The following is a 21737-nucleotide window of genomic DNA, read 5'->3' on the forward strand; positions in this document are numbered from 1 at the left end:
TTTAATTTTTTTTACGCTTTCCATTTTACACACCATAACAGCAAAAAAGAAAACCCCCGCAGATATCATTCCTTTATGCCTAATATGCCTAATAAAGGAATACAGATATCATATCTGCTTTGACTTCCCTTCCCTTTTGTGGATCTTTGTTTACATTTTCACTCTCCATTTTTATTACTAACTCCAGTTGTTGTTGTTGTGTCATTTAGTCGTGTCCGACTCTTCATGACCCCCTGGACCAGAGCACGCCAGGCACTCCTGTCTTCCACTGCCTCCTGCAGTTTGGTCAAACTCATGCTGTAGCTTCGAGAACACTGTCCCACCATCTCGCCCTCCGTCGTCCCCTTCTCCTTGTGCCCTCCATCTTTCCCAATATCAGGGTCTTTTCCAGGGAGTCTTCTCTTCTCCTGAGGGGGCCAAAGTCTTGGAGCCGCAGCTTCAGGATCTGTCCTTCCAGTGAGCACTCAGGCCTGATTTCCTTCAGAATGGAGAGGTTGGATCTTCATGCAGTCCATGGGACCCTCATTAGTCTCCTCCAGCACCAGAATTCAAAAGCATCAATTCTTCGGCGATCAGCCTTCTTTATGGTCCATGGACGAAGACAATTCCAGTTATTATAAATTCTTAATCAGTCCATGGTTCAGATTTTTGCTGGAAGTCTTCTGTCAAACCTGCTAATAAGTGTAGTTGTTTGCAATAATTTTTCAATTACATGTTATACTTTCCCCATTCTTTGCTGAAGTTTGATTCTTCCTGGCTTCTGATTCTTCCTGTGAGTTTTGCCAATTCAGCATAGTTCGTTCATTTTAACTGCCACTCCTCTCTGGTCGGAGCTGAATTTTCTTTCCATCTCTGGGGCAGCAACATTCGGGCAGCTGTGGTCACATACCTGAACAATTTCTCCTGGTCTTTCGGGATCTCCACACCTAAAATTCCTAAAACGAAAGCTTCTGGTTTCTTAGAAAAGGTTATTTTCAGCATCCCCCCCAACTCATTATGTATCATTTCCCAGAAAGCTTTTATCACTTTATATGACCACCACTTGTGATAAAAGGTCCCCTCTTTCTCTTTACATTTCCAGCACATATTATAATTTGATATATATATCTTAGCTAATTTACTAGGAGTTAAATACAAAGAGAACATAATTTTCATATAGTGTAGCATGCTGTAAATTTCAGATCTGCAATCCATAATCTGTCTCACACTGCTAATTCAATATTATAACCAAAATCCTTGCCCAGTGTATCTTCACTCATTTGACCTGTTTGCCAGTCCCATAGACGTTTATACATTTTAGAAATCAATTTGTTTTTATTTTCCAACACCTATCTTTCGAATCGGAAGGTTTTATATGAAAAACGTTTCTTTTTATCCAGCTTAAATACTTCATTAAGCTGGTGATATTGCAGCCAATCGGTTATTAGTCCTCTTATTTCTTCATACCACCTTAATTTTAAATCTTGATCTACCTCTTTTAATAATTCTTTATAAGTTACCCAGTCATTCCTTATATTTATTCTTTTCATCGATTTTGCTTCAAGTGGAGAAAGCCACCACAGTATCTTTTGTTCTAATAATTCTTTTTACATTTATGCCACAACTCTCATGCCAATTTTCCTGCTTGGCAGGGGGTTGGACTCGATGGCCCTTGTGGTCTCTTCCAACTCTATGATTCTATGATTCTATTCTATGATTCCTTTGTTATGGAAAAATCTAGGCGCAAGGCTGCTCAGTCTCCCAGCTGAGCCCGCGGGTCCCTGCGGAGTAAAGGAAGGAGTCCAGCCACCAACCGGAGCAAATAGCTGTAGACTAAAGTTTATTGCGCAACAGGTTCAAAGAGGAATTTTGAACCCCGAGGAGGGGGTGACCAGGACTTTTAAAACTTTCCCACCATATCCCAGAATACAGTTCGTTTGGCATCATTGCTACATCACTGACATGTCACAAAAGGGGAGGGGTAGACAGGGGTTACGCGGGTGGCTCTTTGGGTTAAACCACAGAGCCTAGGGCTTGCAAATCAGAAGGTCGGTGGTTCAAATCCCCGTGACAGGGTGAGCTCCCGTTGCTCGGTCCCTGCTCCTGCCAACCTAGCAGTTTGAAAGCACGTCAAAGTGCAAGTAGATAAATAGGTACCATTCAGGTGGGAAGGTAAATGGTGTTTCTGTGCGCTGCTCTGGTTCGCCAGAAGCGGCTTAGTCATGCTGGCCACATGACCTGGAAGCTGTACGCCGGCTCCCTCGGCCAATAAAGCAAGATGAGCGCCACAACTCCAGAGTCGGCCACGACTGGACCTAATGGTCCCTTTACAGGGGTTACACTCGTTTTACCTTGGCAAACATGTCCAGACAAGTCCTTGGTACAAGATGAGCATAAGCAGACATGTCAGGGCAAGACCCAGGTATAAGATGAGCATAGGCAAACACCTCTGAAGTCCCACCACCCAAAGTACAATAGAACTTCGTCTGCATGTCTGGCCCCTTGGCAAGTTTGGTGATGGGATTAGGCTTTCCTTGGCCAACAATCAGCTCAGCAATTGTCCCCTCTGGGCACTTCCTGGGTAGGAGGTATGTATAGTTCTCATGCTTGGGGGTTTTTCCAAGACCAAAATAGTGTTGAAATAGAGGAAACTGGCAAAGGAGTTGATTTTATATGATTGTTAAAACTAGGTAACTTCCCTGAGCTGTCAAGTCAAAATGATACATTTATGCATAACATTTGTAACATTTAACAACTTTAAAGATGTGCCCCCCCCTTATAACAATGGTTCAAGAAAGCTTTATGAACTTTAACCTTATCATACCACAAATACGGGTGGCAACCAAATCTATTATCATGTCCTTCCAGATTTTTTTTCCTATAATATTTGTTATTTTTCATACATAAACATAACAAAAAAAGAGAAAAAGTTGACAATAATAAAAGAAAAGGAATGAAACAGAAAAGAAAGAAAAAGAAAAAAGAATATGAAACATACAATACAACTGATCATCACTTGACTATCAATTGATTAATTAAAATCCATCTTCATAAACATATTATTTGGCTTCCTCAAATCTCTTCCATCTGAATTTCTTAGTAATTATATATAGCAGTTTCCAATATCATTATTTCATAAACCATATCACAATCATAATCAAATTTCCTTACTTTTCTTTTTGTACATTTTCTTATTTACATATTTAATCCCAATTTAATCCTAGACCTAATTGATTCTTTCAAGTGATTACATATCTTTAATATTACAATATTTATTCAAATAGTCTTTGAATTTCTTCCAATCTTCTTGGTGTTCCTCTTCTTCCTGGTCGCGGATTCTCCCAGTGAGATCAGCCAGCTCCCTAAACTCCATCATCTTCATCCTATGTCCTTCCAGATCTAATACATAACCATTTTCTAACAATATCCATTCTTTTAGCCAACACTTGGCCAGGTAGGTTAAAGGTACAGTCCTAAGCACGTGTCTGAGAAAGGAAGTAACTAAATTGTGCCCTGGGGTCAGTGGAGTTTATTTCAGATGAACATAGGTATGCTCAAGATTGGGGAAGGGGGAATCAATGAAAAGTTTCATACTGATTGCCACTGGAATGAGATGACCAAAGCAGTGAACTTCGAACAAAAAAGATCTTTGGTGTTCACGTTAGATTTCGTTATTTATTCTACGTAAAACAAATGCAACATAATTCATCAGAAATAAAACACCCCCCCTCCCAGCTTACAAGACAATATTATGTAAGTTTCCAAATATGGCTCCCTGATCTCTTCCACAGAAACATTTGTCTGTCTCCATCTGTCACAACTTGTTCAAATACAGTCATACTTCATTTTGCGTCCATTTCATGTTGCGTCTTTTTGCCTTACGTCCCGCGGCAACCCGGACGTAAGGTTACTTTCGGGTTTCGCCGCTTGTGCATGGGCAGAAGCGCTAAATCATGCTTCGCGCATAGCTGTCAACTTTCAGATTTGAAAATAATGGATCAGGAGCCTCACCTGTCCTGGGGACAGTCTATGGGATATCTAACAATCCGGGATAGCAGCGGGAAACGGCGCTGGAATAAGGGAATTTCCCGCAAAACAAATGAAAGGTTGACAGTTGTGGCTTTGCAGTGCTTTGAGTTGCGGGCATTTCACGTTATGGACGGGTCTCTGGAACGGATCCTGTCCGTAACACAAGGTGTTGTTGAGTCGTTTAGTCGTGTCCAACTCTTTGTGACCCCCTGAACCAGAGCACTCCAGGCACTCCTGTCTTCCACTGTCTCCTGCAGTTGGGTCAAACTCATGCTGGTAGCTTCAAGAACACTGTCCCACCATCTCGTCCTCTGTCGTCCTCTTCTCCTTGTGCCCTCCATCTTTCCCAACATCAGGGTCTTTTCCAGGGAGTCTTCTCTTCTCATGAGGTGGCCAAAGTATTGGAGCCTCAGCTTCACGATCTGTCCTTCCAGTGAGCACTCAGGGCTGATTTCCTTCAGAATGGAGAGGTTGGATCTTCTTGCAGTCCATAAAGAGTCTCCTCCGGCACCATAATTCAAAAGCATCAATTCTTTGGCGATCAGCCTTCTTTACGGTCCAGCTCTCACTTCCATACATCAATCCTGGGAAAACCATGGCTTTAACTATACGGACCTTTGTTGGCAAAGTGATGTCTCTGCTTTTTAAGATGCTGTCTAGGTTTGTCATTGCTTTTCTCCCTAGGAGCAGGCGTCTTTTAATTTCGTGGCTGCTGTCACCATCTGCAGTGATCATGGAGCCCAAGAAAGTAAAATCTCTCACTGCCTCCATTTCTTCCGCTTCTATTTGCCAGGAGGTGATGGGACCAGTGGCCATGATCTTCGTTTTTGTTTTTTTTTATGATGAGCTTCAGACCATATTTTGCGCTCTCGTCTTTCACCCTCATTAAAAGGTTCTTTAATTCCTCCTCACTTTCTGCCATCAAGGTTGTGTCATCTGCATATCTGAGGCTGTTGATATTTCTTCCAGCAGTCTTAATTCCGGCTAGGGATTCCCACTGTACAAAGTCATTGCAAGGTGTTAACTTTGCAAAGTTCCCCCGTCTAAGCAACAAGAGCGGCTGTCTTGTTTAATCTCTCGTCTAAAGTCTCAAAAGAAGGCCAGTGATAAATCCTATTACATACCATTCACTGTGGTGCAATTAATCCTCCAGAAGCTATGCAACGAAGGTGCCAGGCACACCTCTGGGAAGAGGGAGTTTCGCAGCTTAGGGACCACCACAATGAAGGCCCTGTCTTTGGACACGGACACAGCAGGTCATAGGTTTGGGCAACTGGTTAATTTTTAACATCGGCTATGGTTACCAAAATTTTAGGTGCCTTCAGCGGATGGAGGAAAACATTGGGAAATGGAGAAGAGAATAATAACCCTCTTTCAAGCAAGCAGTGTAGCAAGTTTTAAGTATGAAGAAAACCACACTCCTGAATTGACAGATTTGTTTGCCAAGAAGCTCGTAATCTTATCAGCAGATAAGTGCATAGGGCTGGATCTGGTGGTTCCCTCGCCCTCCGACAAGGTGTTGAAAAATTCCCCAGGATTCCCTGATAGCCTGGTTAGGGAACCTTCTTCTCCACAGCTGCCTTTCTGCTGAAATTGGGTGGCAAAAGGAGTACAGTGGTACCTCTGGTTGCGAACATGAGCAGAATGCAGCCTGCGCGGGTCACGATTCGCTGCGTCTGTGCATGCGCGTGGCTGGGGAAACCCAGCCAGATGGGCGGGGTACAAATAAATTATTATGATTATTATTTTGCATGTCTGCGCATGCGCGAGCGGTGAAACCCGGAAGTAACCCTTTCCGGTACTTCCGGGTCACCACGGGACGCAACCTGAAAAGATTTAACCTGAAGCAATTGTAACAAGAGGTGTGACTGTACCAGTGAATGCGGCAAACTTGGAATTTTGGCAGTGATGCAGTTGGCGGGGACCTCCAAAGGTCATCTAATCCAGCCCCCTGCAATGCAGGAATCAGAGCTAAATTATCTCTGGCAGATGGCCTTACAACCTCTGCATAAAAACCTCCAGCGAAGGAGAGTCTATCACCTCCCGAGGGAATCTGTTCCACTGTTGAACAGCTCTTGCCTTCAGAAAGTTCTTCCTAATGTTTAGTCATAATCTCCTTTTTTGTCATTTGACGCCATTGGTTTGGTGTCCTGCCTTCTGGAGCAGCAGGAAACAAGCTTGCGCCATCTTCTATACAGCAACCCTTCAGATATTTGAAGGTGGCTCTCGCGTCACCTGTCGGCCTTCTCTTTCCCAGGCTAAACGTACCCAACTCCCTCAACCATTCCTCAACCAGTGTCTTTTCGTTCTTGGGAAATCTCCTTTTGTCTTCCTTTGCGAAAAGTTTCACCAGTGTAATAAACGAAAATCTGCACTCAGGGCTGTTCACAGAATAAAATACAAGATAAAAACACGAGTAAATATGTGAAACAAAACAGCAAAACAGTAACGCGCCCCCCTTTCCCATAGACACATTTAAAAGGAACCTTTTTGCCTCTAGTTTTAAAATATGTAATGAAGGCGCCAGGTAAACCTCCTCCTTGTGTTGCTACCCTCTGGACCTCGTGGAGAAGGCGCATGAAGACCGGTTTCAGATGATGAGCGCAGGGTCCAGATGGATTACGTTCCTTTCTGCTGAATTAAAAACTTTTGCAGCCTTTCCCCCATAAGGGAGTTGCTCCAAGCTCCTTGATCATCACGGTTGCCTTTTTCTGAACCTTGTTAGCTCTCCAGATCTGGCGCTCTGTTTAATCAGCGGTTGTAACTATTTTTCTCCCCAAGGTCTGGGCTCCCTGCGCCAGCTGTAAACCAGCGAAGTCATGCCATGGCCAAAAATGAACGGGTGCGCAACCCCCTTCTCTCTCCTCTTCTTATGGGCTACCTACATGTCTGCAACAAGGCAGGCAGAGGACATGGGGCCCCTGGAACAGCTCAGCAGCTTGCAACCATCCAAAGCGTCTCTGGTTTATTTTCGGAGGGACAGTGAGTATTTTTCCCCATCTGCGTTTTTATTGCATTTGGTTAGTAGGGTTGGTTTGTTGTTGCAATTTAATGGATTTGTATCGCACCTTTCTCCCATTCAAGGCGGCTTGCAACATTTAAAAACTATGTTATAAAATAAAAAGTAATAAAAAGATACACATTAAAAACAGTAGCTGAAAATCAGAACCAGCAATTAAAATCCAGTTTGCCCTGATAGCAACCCAGTGATCAGCCTCATGTGCACTTTCGTTTCTAAAAGGCCTGTCTGAGCAGGAAAGTCTTAGCCTGAAAGAGGCAGCCAGACTAACTTCTCTTGGGAGAGACTTTCACAACATATGAGCTCTGGGAGAGTGAGGTTTGGAAGAGAGGTTCTTACTGGGTTATTTGTGGGGCATAGGAATTTGTGCAAATTTTTTTCCAAAATATATTTCGGCCCTCCACAAGGTCTGAGGGACAGGAGACCGGCCCCCTGCTGAAAAAGTTTGCTGACCCCTGTAATATACCTATTAAATGTGGAAACATGGACTTAGCAGATGGGCAATGAAAGCAGATCAGGTTTGGGGGCCTTGATGGTTGCAAAGAGCCTTGGACTACAAGGCAAAACCACCTTGTGACTGGGAAGATCTCACTGTCCTTTTTGCATTAGTGCGAGGATTTTAGATTCAGTTATAATTTCTTGTGGCGAGTGCTGCATTTTGACTCCTGCTTTTGCATTTAATTTACCGGTACATTTGGTTGGGGAGCTGGTGGCAGCCCCCCCCCGTTGCATCAGAAAGCCCCGTGAAGTCCTGCGCACATTAAACAGCGTCCCAGAAATGTTTTAGCGATAATCGCAATTGTTCTTGTGAAGCAGAGCAGGCTCTTGTTTATCTTCCAGCTTCTCCATCTGCTGAGATGTTCTTGGAACAACTGGAGAAATCCACAGAAGCGCTCCGAGATTATGGGATTGCAGTCCTCAAGGTACAAGGAAGTATCTCTCTCCCCCCCGGCCTGGTAAACAATCAAGGAAGTTTTTCCCTTTATTTCAAGCCCCTAGAAGGACTAACTGGTGTCTTCCTTGTTGCAAATGTTCCTCAGGGCTATTTGGCCGTAAGTTGCCCGCAGATTCCTGGCAAAAGTTTTTCTCTGTTGCTCCAAACAAGGGATACGGGTGGCTCTGTGGGTTAAACCACAGAGCCTAGGACTTGCCGATCAGAAGGTTAGCGGTTCGAATCCCCGTGACGGGGTGAACTCCTGTTGCTCAATCCCTGCTCCTGCCCACCTAGCAGTTCGAAAACACGTCAAAGTGCAAGTAGATAAATAGGTACCGCTCCGGCGGGGAGGTAAACGGCGTTTCCGTGCGCTGCTCTGGTTCGCCAGAAGTGGCTTAGTCATGCTGGCCACATGACCCGGAAGCTGTACGCCGCCTCCCTCGGCCAATAAAGCGAGATGAGCGCCGCAACCCCACGACTGGACCTAATCGTCAGGGGCCCCTTTACCTTTACCTTAGAAGGACTACCATATTTTTCGCTCTATAAGACTCACCAGACCACAAGACGCACCTAGTTTTTGGAGGAGGAAAACAAGAAAAAAAATATTCTGAATCTCAGAAGCCAGAACAGCAAGAGGGATCGCTGCGCAGCGAAAGCAGCAATCCCTCTTGCTGTTCTGGCTTCTAGGATAGCTGTGCAGCCTGCATTCGCTCCATGAGACGCACACGCATTTCCCCTTACTTTTTAGGAGGGAACAAGTGAATCTTGTAGAGCAAAAAATACGGAACTGGTGTCTTCCTTGTTGCAAATATTCCTCAGGGGTATTTGGCCATAGGTTGCCTGCAGATTCCTGGCAAAAGTTTTTCTCTGTTGCTCCAAACAAGAAATGGATCTAGAAAGCTGTTAGAGCATTTGACTACCTGGCTCAGCGTTGCATAGTTCAGCCTTCATCAATTACAGTGGTGCCTCGCAAGATGAAAAGAATCTGTTCTGTGATTCTCTTCGTCTAGCGGTTTTTCCGTCTTGCGAAGCAAGCCCATTGACGGATTAGCGCTATTAGCGCCTTTTAGCGGCTTATCTGCTGATCGGATCAGCTGATAAGCGGCTTAGCGGCTTAGAAAAGGGGGGGGGGAGGAAAAAAAAAACCAGCAGGAACTCGCAAGACATTGTCGTCTTGCGAAGCAAGCCCATAGGAAATTCGTTTTGCGAAGGACCTCCAAAATGGAAAACTGTCTCGTCTAGCGAGTTTTCCGTCTTGCGAGGCATTCGTCTTGCGGGGCACCACTGTATTTGGGTTGGGAGGGGAGTTTCATGACTTTGTTCCATTCTTGTTTTTATTATACATTTTGTGTCTTTGATCATGTGTTTTTATGCTGTGGATTGCCCTGAGATCTAGGGATGAATCTTCGAGACCAAAAGTTCATCGAGGACTGGGGAAAATTTGTTGAATATCTGAAAAAAATGTGTGGTGTGCAAACAACGCTAGTGGGGTTTCAAGAAGCACTGTGAAAGTTGAGATATATTGTTAAAAAGAAATAGAAGTGGGAGGGAAGTTTAATGGCAATATAAACAGAAGAAATGCGTAGCTGAGAAGTAAATATGGATGATTGTCAGAGAAGCTGAAGGAAGTCCAAACAGAACCAAATTTGTGGAAATTTTGATATGATTGTTTATTTGTGTTGGACAATTAATAAAAAATATTATAAAAAAGAGATCTACGGATGAAGGGTGGTATGCAAAGTTGGTTGCTGTCATAATTATTATTATTAATAATATTAATAATATAATAATATAATAATATAATAATATAATTGATCCTGAGTGCAAATGAATAAGAACGATGGCTCTGCATATTGATATAGAATAATAATAATAATAGTAATATAATTTGTGCTAAAATTGTTTTAATGGGGGATGGGGTTTTGACTTGGGTGGGTGTTGTTTTATATGGGGGTGGGGTTGTTTAAAATTGTTTTTAAATGTTATCTGTTGATTTGGATTTTTGTGGGCCAGGAAATTTTTTTTTGGGGGGGGGCTTTTTCTTGGGGAGTGTATATTTTATTCGTTTGCTTACATTAGTATTGCTAATTGTTTTGATTATTTTTATTACCTATTTTGTGCTGTGACTTTGTGTTGTGAACCACTCTGAGACCTACAGGTATAGTGTGGTGGTATAAAAAAATAAATAATAATAATAATAATAATAATAATAATAATAATAATAATAATGATGCTGTGTGAACAATGACAAGCGCATAGCCAGGAGCATAGCATTGTCTTTCAAACACCTGCCGAAGGAAGAAGCAAGGGGAGCTGTCCTTACATTCTGTACAGTTGAATTTGCTTGTGATGCTTACTGTATTTTTCGCTCTGTAAGACGCACTTTTCCCCTCCTAAAGAGTAAGGGGAAATGTGTGTGCATCTTATGGAGCGAATGCAGGCGGGAGGCTCTGCTCAGCGCTCCCTTTAAAGAGCACCGTAGAGGGTGTGTGCGGCTCTTGGGGGCTTTTACCCGAGGAAGGAGAAGAGCTGCCCTCATCCCATTGGGGGAGCCTTCATCCCGCTGCCCTGAAGAGGCTTCGTGCGGCTATCCCAGAAGCCAGAACAGCAAGAGGCTATCCCAGAAGCCAGTTCCCTCTTGCTTTTCTGGCTTTTCGCTTTCAGAATATTTTTTTTCTTGTTTTCCTCCTCCAAAAACTAGGTGCATCTTATGGTTTGGTGCGTCTTATGGAGCGAAAAATACGGTATTTATCATTCTGTCCAGATAATAAGAGTTAATATAAGCTTGTGAGTGCGAGTGTGTTCCAAACGTTTTGCCTAAGTTATTTCAGCGAAGACTTGAGCATGCCTGACTTCTTCCCCGCAGGTCAACTGTCACAGCGGAAAAGCATCCGGTTACTGCAGAGATGACAGCTCAGTGGGAAAAGCATACCTGTTCAGGTGAGCGATAGATCTGAGTGCAAATGAATAAGAACGATGCCTCTGCATATTGATATAGATTTGGGGAGGGACCCCCTCCCAAACCCTAGAAGTTAATAAATGGTAGGATTTTGATTATTTGGGATATGGATGAAAGTACAAGCTGCAGAATTGTGCCAGACAAGGAATCCCTAAGCTAGCTTCTACAAACCGCCTTGGTTGGCCTAGCGAAGAACAAATCTGTTCACATGACAAAAGGTGTTGGTGATGGACCATCTGAGAGGAATCCTATGGCAGACAGCTGTTGCTGAGGTGATGGGGTGTGTGAAGGGACAGGAAAAGAGAGTTTTTAGTAGGACGTTCTGGGAAGAAGAAGAAGGGGAGAGAAGAAAGGCTGGGATCCATCTTGGGCAGGTTGGCTGAAGGCTGGCTGCACTGCTGTGGATGCCAAGACCCTCTGGAAATGACCGTGCTGTAAGATCTGGATTCCATGCAGACTGAAGGTGTAAATGGGCAAATAAACCACATTTCTTAAAGCTATGACAGTCTCTGCCGTGTCTCAATCCTCCAAAGGAATTACAGACCCTGGGTGAGTGCCTGGAACACCCCCCCCCCCAATTGCTCAGCAGAGAGTTGGGGCGGCACCCAACTTTTGTAACAAAAATATTTTAAAGGGTCCAGAATTGAGGTAATGGACCCCAGGGTGCCTTATAAATCAAGCATTGCTGGATCTTGTTTTCTTTTCGTTTTCCAGTGTATTTGTTGTTCAAATTCGGCTCGAGCAAATTTTTATGCTGAAAGCAGTTTGAGAACCTCTGGCTTTGGCTGGATCAGGCCCAGAGCCTAGGACTTGCCGATCAGAAGGTCAGCGGTTCGAATCCCCGCGACAGGGTGAGCTCCGTTGCTCGATCCCTGCTCCTGCTAACCTAGCAGTTCGAAAGCACGTCAAAGTGCAAGTAGATAAATAGGTACCACTCTGGTGGGAAGGTAAATGGTTCACCAGAAGCGGCTTAGTCCTGCTGGCCACATGACCCGGAAGCTGTACACCGGCTACCTTGGCCAATAAAGTGAGATGAGCGCCGCAACCCCAGAGTCGGTCGCGACTGGACCTAATGGTCAGGGGTCCCTTTACCTTTATCTTTATCTCCCTCTCACGTTCTTCTCCTTACTTCCAGGGGACATGTGCTGCTTCGTGAGCTCCCCACGGACGCCTTGTTCAGTGTGGATGCCATTGTGGCCAACGTGCTCTTGTGAGTCCTTTCGACATCTGTTTGGCGTCTGTTCCCTTTGCAGCCACCTGCCTGCGTTCTGCGCGGAAAGAGGGTGGTGACAGCAGACTGGTGCTGAGTCAGTGACGGCTGTGGGTGGGGGAACTGGAGGTGACCGACTTGTAGAATCAGAGAACTGTAGGATTGGAAGGGAACCTCAGGGGTTCTCTAGTCTAAATCCCAGCAAATCAGGACTCACAGCTGACAGGTGGCCATGCAACCTCTGTTCAAAATCCTCCAAGCCCACCATCTCCCGAGGGAGTCGGTTCCACTGTCCAACAGCTCTTCCTCTTGGAAAGTTCTTCGTAATATTTAGTCGCAATCTCCTTCCTTGTCATTTGAACCCATTGCTTTGGGTTCCCCTCTCTGGAGCAGCGGAAAACAAGCTTGTTCTGTCTTCCATGGGCCCAAAGCTCTGTGGCAGGGCACCTAGTCCCAGGGCCGAATTTAGGTTTGATGAGGCCCTCAGCTACTGAAGGTAATGGGGCTCTTTCAATGTCCAGCTGCCATTTGTCAACAACAAATGGTCGCTATTTTTTGTGTTGAATATTTTCTATAAGGTAATTGATGGACCTGATAGGTATCTCAAGCCATTTGCACATGTTGCCCTGCAAACAGTCCATGCAGAATGTAGGCACCCTATACAGAGGTACCTCGGGTTACATACGCTTCAGGTTATATACGCTTCAGGTTACAGGCTCCGCTAACCCAGAAATAGTACCTTGGTTTAAGAACTTTGCTTCAGGATGAGAACAGAAATCGTGTGGTGGCAGCGGGAGGCCCCATTAGCTAAAGTGGTGCTTCAGGTTAAGAACAGTTTCAGGTTAAGAACGGACCTCCGGAACGAATTAAGTACGTAACCAGAGGTACTACTGTATATAGAAAGGAGCAAACCAGTGATATTTTAGGGAGCAGGCTAGCAGGCAGGGCCCATGACTTACATCATAGGAGACTACACAACACAAAACACTGTTGCTATAGGTAGGTTATATTTTAATTGTTTTTTATCTTATACAGTGGTACCTTGGGTTACAGACGCTTCAGGTTACAGTCTCCGCTAACCCAGAAATAGTATCTTGGGTTAAGAACTTTGCTTCAGGATGAGAACAGAAATTGTGCTCCGGCGGCGCGGCAGCAGCAGGAGGCCCCATTAGCTAAAGTGGTGCTTCAGGTTCAGAACAGTTTCAGGTTAAGAACGGACCTCCGGAACGAATTAAGTACGTTACCAGAGATACCGCTGTATTTTGGAAATGTACATCCAGTTTTGTTTCTCCTTTATTTATTTCCCCCCCCCCCATGAGAGTGGGGCCCTGAGCTATAGCTTGTTTAGCTTATACAGTGGTGCCTCGCAAGATGAAAAGAATCCGTTCTGTGATTCTCTTCGTGTAGCGGTTTTTTCGTTTTGCGAAGCAAGCCCATTGACGGATTAGCGGATTAGCGCTATTAGTGCTATTAGCGGCTTTTAGCGGCTTATCGGATCAGCTGATAAGCGGCTTAGCGGGCTTAGAAAAAGGGCGGGGGGAGAAAAAAAAGCCCGCAGGAACTCGCAAGACATTTTCGTCTTGCGAAGCAAGCCCATAGGAGATTCATTTTGCGAAGCACCTCCAAAACGGAAAACTCTTTCGTCTAGCGAGTTTTCCGTCTTGCGAGGCATTCTTCTTGCGGGGCACCACTGTACGTAAATCCGGCACAGCCTAGTCCACATTCCCACCGTGCATTTAAAGTACTATGAAACCACTTTTAAGCAGTCCTGGTGTCCCCAAAGGAATTCTGGGAGCTGTAGTTTGATGAGAGTGATGAGAGCTGAAATTCCCAGAGTTTCCTGCGAAGAAGTATTGATTGTTGAGCCACCTTCCTCAGCCCCTCTCACCCCAACTGCCTCAAATCGGTGACCCTCAGGCCCGCGGGACAAATACAACCTAAATCTGCCGTCCCTCCATCTTCCTCGAGTGTTTATGGCCTGGCTGTAACGTGTCCTAGAAGTCCGATAATTGATTTTCCTCACCTGCATAGAGAATAGAGAGCAGTGTGGGCATGCAGAAAATCGATTTCTGTACAAAGGTAAAAAGTAGGTTATTTTGCTCCGCCCACTTTTGCCTCTGGCCCCGCCCACCGCTGGAATATAGCCCTCAGGGGCTTGCCAAGAAGCGGATGTGGCCCTCGATTTGAAAAAACTTCCCTGGTTTACACGTCGCTCGTCGTATCTCCTTCCCAGCGCTCTCCTCTTCAATGAAGTGAAATATGTCGCCACTGTGGCAGACCTCCAGAAGCTGGAAGACTCTCTGAAGGGTCACCGGGACCTGGTCTTTGCTTATGTACAGGCTGTTGGGACGGCAGGTAATAAATTGGGCAACTTTTCTCGGCCGTGGAGGGGTCCCTTGTCTGTTTCCTCCCTCTAGCTCCAAAGTTTGTGGAATCAGCCTCGCTCTTGGTTATAATGGCAGTGGTTGAACCACATTGAGTCAACGGAGGATGCTCTGGGATATCTGGAGGGCCGTATTTCTCCCCTACGATCCTGCCTGGGCTCTGAGATCTTCAGGGAAGGCCCTTCTCTCAGTCTTTCCACCCTCCTGGAGGGAGCCAAGAGAGGGCCTTCTCGGTGGTGGCTCCTTCCAGCCAACTTTGGAACTCCCTCCCCAGAGAAGCCAGACTGGCTCCCCACCCCTTGTTGTCCTCCCGCAGGCAGGTGAAGACTGTTTTATTCCGACAGGCCTTTGCGGAAACCACTTGAAGCATCTCAATTGCTTTTCTTTGATTTGCTCATTGCAGACAGCTCAAGGTCTTGAAATTTTGATAATAAACCTGATTTGCAATGGGGGTTGAATAATTTTGAATGCGGCTGTAAATACGAGTCCCTAAGTGCAAATGTCTTTCTCTTAGAGCACAGAGCTTTGATGGAGGCTGCTTTCGTCTATGACTCTCTCAAGTTTGCCTTAACCACTGAAGTGATGGTTTTGAGGAGCATTCGGTATGTATTTGACACACACACACATGGAGGGAGGCTGTGTAGCAGGGTAGGCAAACTAAGGCCCGGGGGCCGGATGTGGCCCAATCGCCTTCTCAATCCAGCCCACGGACGGTCCGGGAATCAGTGTGTTTTTACATGAGTGGAATGTGTGCTTTTATTTAAAATGCATCTCTGGGTTATTTGTGGGGCATAGGAATTCGTTCTTTTTTTTTTCCTCTTCCAAAATATAGTCCGCCCCCCCCCCAAGGTCTGAGGGACAGTGAACCAGCCCCCCGCTGAACAAGTTTGCTGACCCCTGGGTTTCCTTTTGCATCAGCAAATAATTGGAATAATTGGGTGTACTCTTCCCACCTTAGATCAAATCTATGCTGCCAGGTCCCATAAGAAAGCGGCAGAGATAGCGCAGGATAGTGCGCACCCCAGAAATGATCTCTTTCAGCTTCTGCCTTCTGGAAGAAGGTGCAGGGTTATAAAGACTAGGACTACCTGCCTGAGAAACAGTTTCTACACAAATGCAATTCTGGTTCTAAACGCAGCATAAGGGGTCTCTATAGTATAGTGGATTTTAAAATGGGGTTTCAGAGTTTTTAGGGGGTTTTAAATGTTTTATGTAGTTTTTCAATTTCATTGTTCTGCATGGGACAATGACAATAAAGATATTTTTGAGGAGATTTCACCCCTCCCATATCCAAGAATCTCCTGAGGAATCTGCTGATTCTCCAGAGAGGAGGAGGTGTGTTCTGCTCTCTACTTATTCTGCTCCAGCGCCAAATCAGTCAGTCAGTGTTGGAGAGAGAGAGAGACTGAGTGTTAGAGATCGTGTGTAGAGATAAGGTTGCTGCTAAGAGCAGCTGCAGACACTCAGTGCAGCATTCATTTATGCTTAGACCTATTTAGCACTGTATATACCGTATTTTTCGCTCGATAACACGCACCCGACCATAACACGCATGTAGTTTTTAGAGGAGGAAAACAAGAAAAAAAATATTCTAAACGAAACAGTGGCTGTATGATTTTTGTGGTTCATGCTGTGGCCACAGACATGTGATCTGACGGTGAGTTTGGGGTAGCCCAATGCAAAAATCCTGAGGATCCATGTGGATCCATGTTTGTAACCATGTTTTTGCACCACTGCAGCCCCAGGTAACAGTGGGTGCATGTGTAAGCGGCTCCTCTCCCCTCTCGCTTTGCTCCTTTAAAGAAGCAGGCACTCTGTCCCTCTCTCCTCCCCACTCAGCGGCTCTTCTCCCGCAGGAAACCACGGAGGAGGGAAGCATTCGCTCCGTAACACGCACAGACATTTCCCCTTACTTTCTAGGAGGAAAAAAACGCGTGTTATGGAGCGAAAACTACGGTAGTTGTATTATAGTTGTAGTTATAGAATAAAGAAGATATTCTACAGAGCTGCTCTCCGAGTCGTTTATGCTCTGCTGTACTCTGCTGTGCGACGACTGTCTTCTTGTTGGAGTGAATCCGGTGCTCACAACTCTTAAGCTGTGAGTCCACAGCACTTTGACCTGTTCCTGTGCAGAAGGTGGTCTCTGGAAGTGCTACCCAGCTCGCCTAGCCCAGTCGGGGCTGAGTGGATGAGTCCAGTTAGTGGCACTGGCTCAAGGGCGATGCTGACAATTATATCGTATATCATATTCTGGGTCCAGTTTGGTGTTTTTGCAAAGGTGGACAAATGCTACGTGGCTGTGTTTCTGGGCACACCCCACCCGGCATCGAGTGTGTCTGCATTTAGGAATGCAAGCTCATGGGAGGCCAGGTCGGACCCTGTACTGATGCCCTTGTCTCTCCCTCCTGCAGCAGCGGAGAGCCGGACGTGCCGAGCTCAAAGCTCTTTTTCTGCCACTGCAAAGTGGCCACGGATCTGGACCAGCCGTGCCGGAGGACTCTGATGGGGCAGCCTCTGACCACGCTGAACATCCACAGGTTCCTGAAGCTGATGGCGGAGCCCCTCGTGGTACGGTTGGTGGTGGCCTCCTTCCCCCCTTCACCCGCACCCACTTATCCTGAGCTTTCTTCAAAGGCCTATTGGATTATAGAATCGTAGAGCTGCAAAGGGACACCCGAGGGTCATCTAGTCCAACCCCCTGCAATGCAGGGATCTCAGCTCAAGCATCCATGACAGACGGCCATCCAACCTCTGCTTAAAAAGGAGGCATGGGAAGCAGCTGCCTGTTCTTGCCAAGTCCCCCCCCCCCAGCATCCTCTCCGAAGAATGTTGGATTGGGAGACCAAAGTTCAAATCCCCCACTTAGCTACGAAGCTCCTATTTAACTCCTTTGTTCAGAATCATGAGGACTAGAAACTTGTTTATTTATTTTCAAATGATCTATTCTTAATTTCAGCAATTCCCAACCCCCCAGTATATATTTATTTATAAGGAAACATTGTGGTTGTTTAGTCGTGTCCGACTCTTCGTGTCCCCCTGGACCAGAGCACGCCAGGCACTCCTGTCTTCCACTGCCTCCCGCAGTTTGGTCAAACTCATGCTGGTAGCTTCGAGAACACTGTCCCACCATCTCGTCCTCTGTCGTCCCCTTCTCCTTGTGCCCTCAATCTTTCCCAACATCAGGGTCTTTTCCAGGGAGTCTTCTCTTCTCATGAGGTGGCCAAAGTCTTGGAGCCTCAGCTTCAGGATCTGTCCTTCCAGTGAGCACTCAGGGCTGATTTCCTTCAGAATGGAGAGGTTTGATCTTCTTGCAGTCCATGGGACTTTCAAGAGTTTCCTCCAGCACCAGAATTCAAAAGCATCCATTCTTTGGCGATCAGCCTTCTTTATGGTCCAGCTCTCACTTCCACACATCACTACTGGGAAAACCATAGCTTGAATTATACGGACCTTTGTTGGCAAGGTGATGTCTCTGCTTTATTTATTCCAACCCCCCAGTATATATTTATTTCTATGGAGACATAGCACAATATAATAACAGGTGCCCAATGAAGCAAAACATAAGTAAGGGGAGTATCTGGGACTAAGCATATAGGAACAGGTTTCCACACCAAAATCAAACACAATAAATTCCTATCACAGAGTTCCAGAGAAGATAAATGGGTTTGCATTCTCCTGTACCTTATTACTCCATGACGTTATCAAAAGGCTCCGTTTCCCAGTGAAGGCATGACCTTGTTGTCTTTCCTCTCTGGTTCCCACCATCTAAGTAAGCTTAGCCATACAACCAGGGAGGTTTACCTGGCGCCTTCACGAAGGAGCGTCTCCACCCCCATCGTTCAGCCCAGATATTTGAGGTCCAGCTCCGAGGGCCTTCTGGCTGTTCCCTCCCTGCAAGGAGCCAAGTTACAGGGAACCAGGCAGAGGGCCTTCTCGGTGGTGGCACCCGCCCTGTGGAACGCCCTCCCACCAGATGTCAAGGAGATAAAGAACTACATTAACTTTTAGAAGACATCTGAAGGCAGCCCTGTATCGGGAAGTTTTTAATGTTTAATGCTCTGTTCTGTTTTCTTATATTCTGTTGGAAGCCGCCCAGAGTGGCTGGGGCAACCCAGTCCAGGTGGGCAGGGTACATAAAGTAAATTGTTATTAGTAATAGTAGTGGTAGTATAAATTATTATTATTTTATCTTTAGGTGGCTGACAAAAATATTCCTCTTACCCCAGGCCTTTGGCTAATTAAGCAAGCTGTGCCCTCTTAATCTGGGGTGTGCATGTGTTGTTTGGATGTTGTGTATTTTTGTGTTGTGTCTTATGTTGTGTATTTTTGTGTTTTGATATTGTCAACTGCCCTGATATCCTTAGATGAAGTGCAGTATAGAAACTTAAGAAACAACAACAACATGCACACATACATACATACAATGCTTCATATTTTACAAATGATAATTCTGTCAGCAGTTAAGAGACGTTGTCTGACTCCTCTGGCTTCTGTTAGTACAATTTTATGAACATATATGAATAGTAAAGTACAGCCAGCTATTGCTTCAAAGAACTCAAATTTGTCACTGCATCTTTCTGTTTGTTTGCTTAAAGAATGTAGATTTTCAGGGGAGCACTCAGTACAGTATTCTTACTTCTTTTTTGGGGGGGGCAAATAAATTTGGGGATCTCTGGTCTATTTACCCTGAAATGGCCTCTCTCCTGCAGGCAGAGGCTATGGAAGACCCAGAGAAGGTTTCCACCACTCACCTCCACCTGGGCCTCCCGCTGATCTTCATCCTGGCTCACAAGGAAACCTTGGAGGCAGATAAAGGAATTGCAGAGTTTGTGGCCTGGCAGCTGCTGGGCAAAGCTGGAGTCCTCCTCCTGTCGAGGTATTTGAGGACAAGAGGTATTTGGGGAAGGGGAGCGATTTGGGGAAGGGGAGAAGAAGATGGGTGGGTTTCTTTTTAACCATTTATAACCTAAGTACCACCAATCATCCGGCAGAAGTTAATCGAAACAAGTCTGTCAAAAAGGGAGGTAACAATAAAGTATGAAAGAGACAGGTTACTAGAAGTGAAAAAGAAAGTCGTGTGAAGGATGAAGGAAGTCAAATGGAAGGAAATAAAAATGGAAATTATATATATATATAGAGAGAGAGAGTGTGTGTTAGTTAGTTCAGTGTTCTTTTGTACATTATTCTTTGTTCTTTGTTCCCCCCCAATCATTTTAGTTGTATTTTTGGGGAAGGTTGTTTGTTTTTGTTTTTGTTGTTGTTCTTTGTTATGTGTTTATATTGTAAATAAATTCAGTTTAAAAAGGGGGGGAAGATGGGTGGATTTCTGAGATATCTTCTCACTGTGGGAGCTGACCATCCGCACAGACGCATGAAGGGCCCGGTGCTCTGCGCATTTACACAGAAGTAAGTCCTGCTGAGCAATGACAAACCTAGGCAGCATCTTAAAAAGCAGAGACATCACCTTGCCAACAAAGGTCCGTATAGTTCAAGCTATGGTTTTCCCAGTAGTGATGTATGGAAGTGAGAGCTGGACCATAAAGAAGGCTGGTCACCGAAGAATGGATGCTTCTGAATTCTGGTGCTGGAGGAGACTCTTGAGAGTCCCATGGACTGCAAGAAGATCAAACCTCTCCATTCTGAAGGAAATCAGCCCTGAGTGCTCACTGGAAGGACAGATCCTGAAGCTGAGGCTCCAAGACTTTGGCCACCTCATGAGAAGAGAAGACTCCCTGGAAAAGACCCTGATGTTGGGAAAGATGGAGGGCACAAGGAGAAGGGGACGACAGAGAATGAGATGGTTGGATGGTGTTCTTGAAGCTACCAGCATGAGTTTGACCAAACTGCGGGAGGCAGTGGAAGACAGGAGTGCCTGGCGTGCTCTGGTCCAGGGGGTCACGAAGAGTCAGACACGACTAAACAACAACAACAAAGTCCCACTGAGTTCTTCCTGACAATAAACTGAAGGTGTGCCTAGGATTAAGGACAGGACTCTGGACTAGATGGGCCCCCTTGGGCCTGATCCTGCGGCCAGGCTCTCCTTAGGTTCTTAAAGGCAGGTCGTAGACCGGCAGGTGCAACAGGGGGAGCGATGATAACAGCCTTTGATTTGATTTGATTTATTGTACTTCTGTGCCACTGTCCATTCAGATGAATCCCAAATTGACTTACAAACAAGAAATAAAAGTAACATAATGGAACATCACAAATACAGCACAGATCACACAAAAGAATGAACAAATCATCAATAAAACAATCTACGGAACACTGTTAACAAAGCAGCAACTAAAAATTAAGCTAAACACCACAATTGCAGCAGTCATTTTATATCATCATCAAATCAGCAGGGCATTTATAATCCATAAAACAATATTAAGTTCATATACACACTCCCCATGCCTTTGAGATGTTTGCTGCTAACAATAGGCTGTTAGAACCAATTCTTAACTCTAGTCCTGATAGGTAGGAAGAGGAGAGTTAGCTCTAGAAATGTGGGTGTTTTTAGCCATTTTGGGCAGCGTTCACAACCTTTCCCCTGCTTTCTAACCCACAGCTCAATGGTAGAGCAGTCCAGTCCGGCCACAGGAGAGCAGGCCCTTAGATATATAATAATAATATAATAATAACAATTCATTATTTGTACCCCACCCATCTGGCTGGGTTTCCCAGCCACTCTGGACGCCTTCCACAAAGACCAGAAATACACTAAGATGTCACACATTAAAAACTTCCCTGAACAGGGCTGCCTTCAGATGTCTTCTGAATGTCAGGTAGTTGTTTATCTCTTTGACATCTGGTGGGAGGGCGTTCCACAGGGCGGGTGCCACCACCAAGAAGGCCCTCTGCCTGGTTCCCTGTAGTTTTGCTTCTCGCAGTGAGGGAAGGCCCTCAGAGCTGGACCTCAGCTTCCGGGCAGAATGATGGGGGTGGAGACGCTCCTTCAGGGATACTGGGCTGAGGCCGTTTAGGGCTTTAAAGGTCAACACCAACACTTTGAATTGTGCTCGGAAACGTACTGGGAGCCAATGTAGGTCTTTCAAGACCTTATGTGGTCTCAGCAGCTGCCTCCAGTCACCAGTCTTATTTACATTCCTCATTTCAGGTTTTAATGCCTCGTTTTTTATCTTGAAAGGAACTCCATCAGCTTGAATGTTCTTCCCCAGTGTAACGTCGCCCTCAAGACACCTGAGGAGGTTAGTTTGTTGTCGCTGGTGTCATTAGGA

General features: G+C 45.4%; 1 protein-coding gene across 2 annotated transcripts in view; it reads left to right on the top strand.

The window, feature by feature from the left end:
- TXNDC16 (thioredoxin domain containing 16) overlaps positions 1 to 21737 on the top strand; it is a 47017-nt gene that overhangs the window by 3012 nt on the left and 22268 nt on the right. For both annotated transcript variants that reach the window (XM_082217133.1, XM_082217132.1), the window contains exons 3-11: positions 6790 to 6990; positions 7868 to 7950; positions 10828 to 10901; positions 12056 to 12130; positions 14364 to 14485; positions 15029 to 15116; positions 16926 to 17082; positions 19224 to 19390; positions 21647 to 21707. In XM_082217133.1, coding sequence (XP_082073259.1) covers positions 6828 to 6990; positions 7868 to 7950; positions 10828 to 10901; positions 12056 to 12130; positions 14364 to 14485; positions 15029 to 15116; positions 16926 to 17082; positions 19224 to 19390; positions 21647 to 21707 — 990 coding nt within the window. In that variant the 5' untranslated portion in view covers positions 6790 to 6827. The remainder of the gene's footprint in view (positions 1 to 6789; positions 6991 to 7867; positions 7951 to 10827; positions 10902 to 12055; positions 12131 to 14363; positions 14486 to 15028; positions 15117 to 16925; positions 17083 to 19223; positions 19391 to 21646; positions 21708 to 21737) is intronic.

The sequence above is a fragment of the Podarcis vaucheri genome (assembly GCF_965113315.1).
Source record: "Podarcis vaucheri genome assembly, chromosome: 1".
NCBI classification, from domain to species: domain Eukaryota; kingdom Metazoa; phylum Chordata; class Lepidosauria; order Squamata; family Lacertidae; genus Podarcis; species Podarcis vaucheri.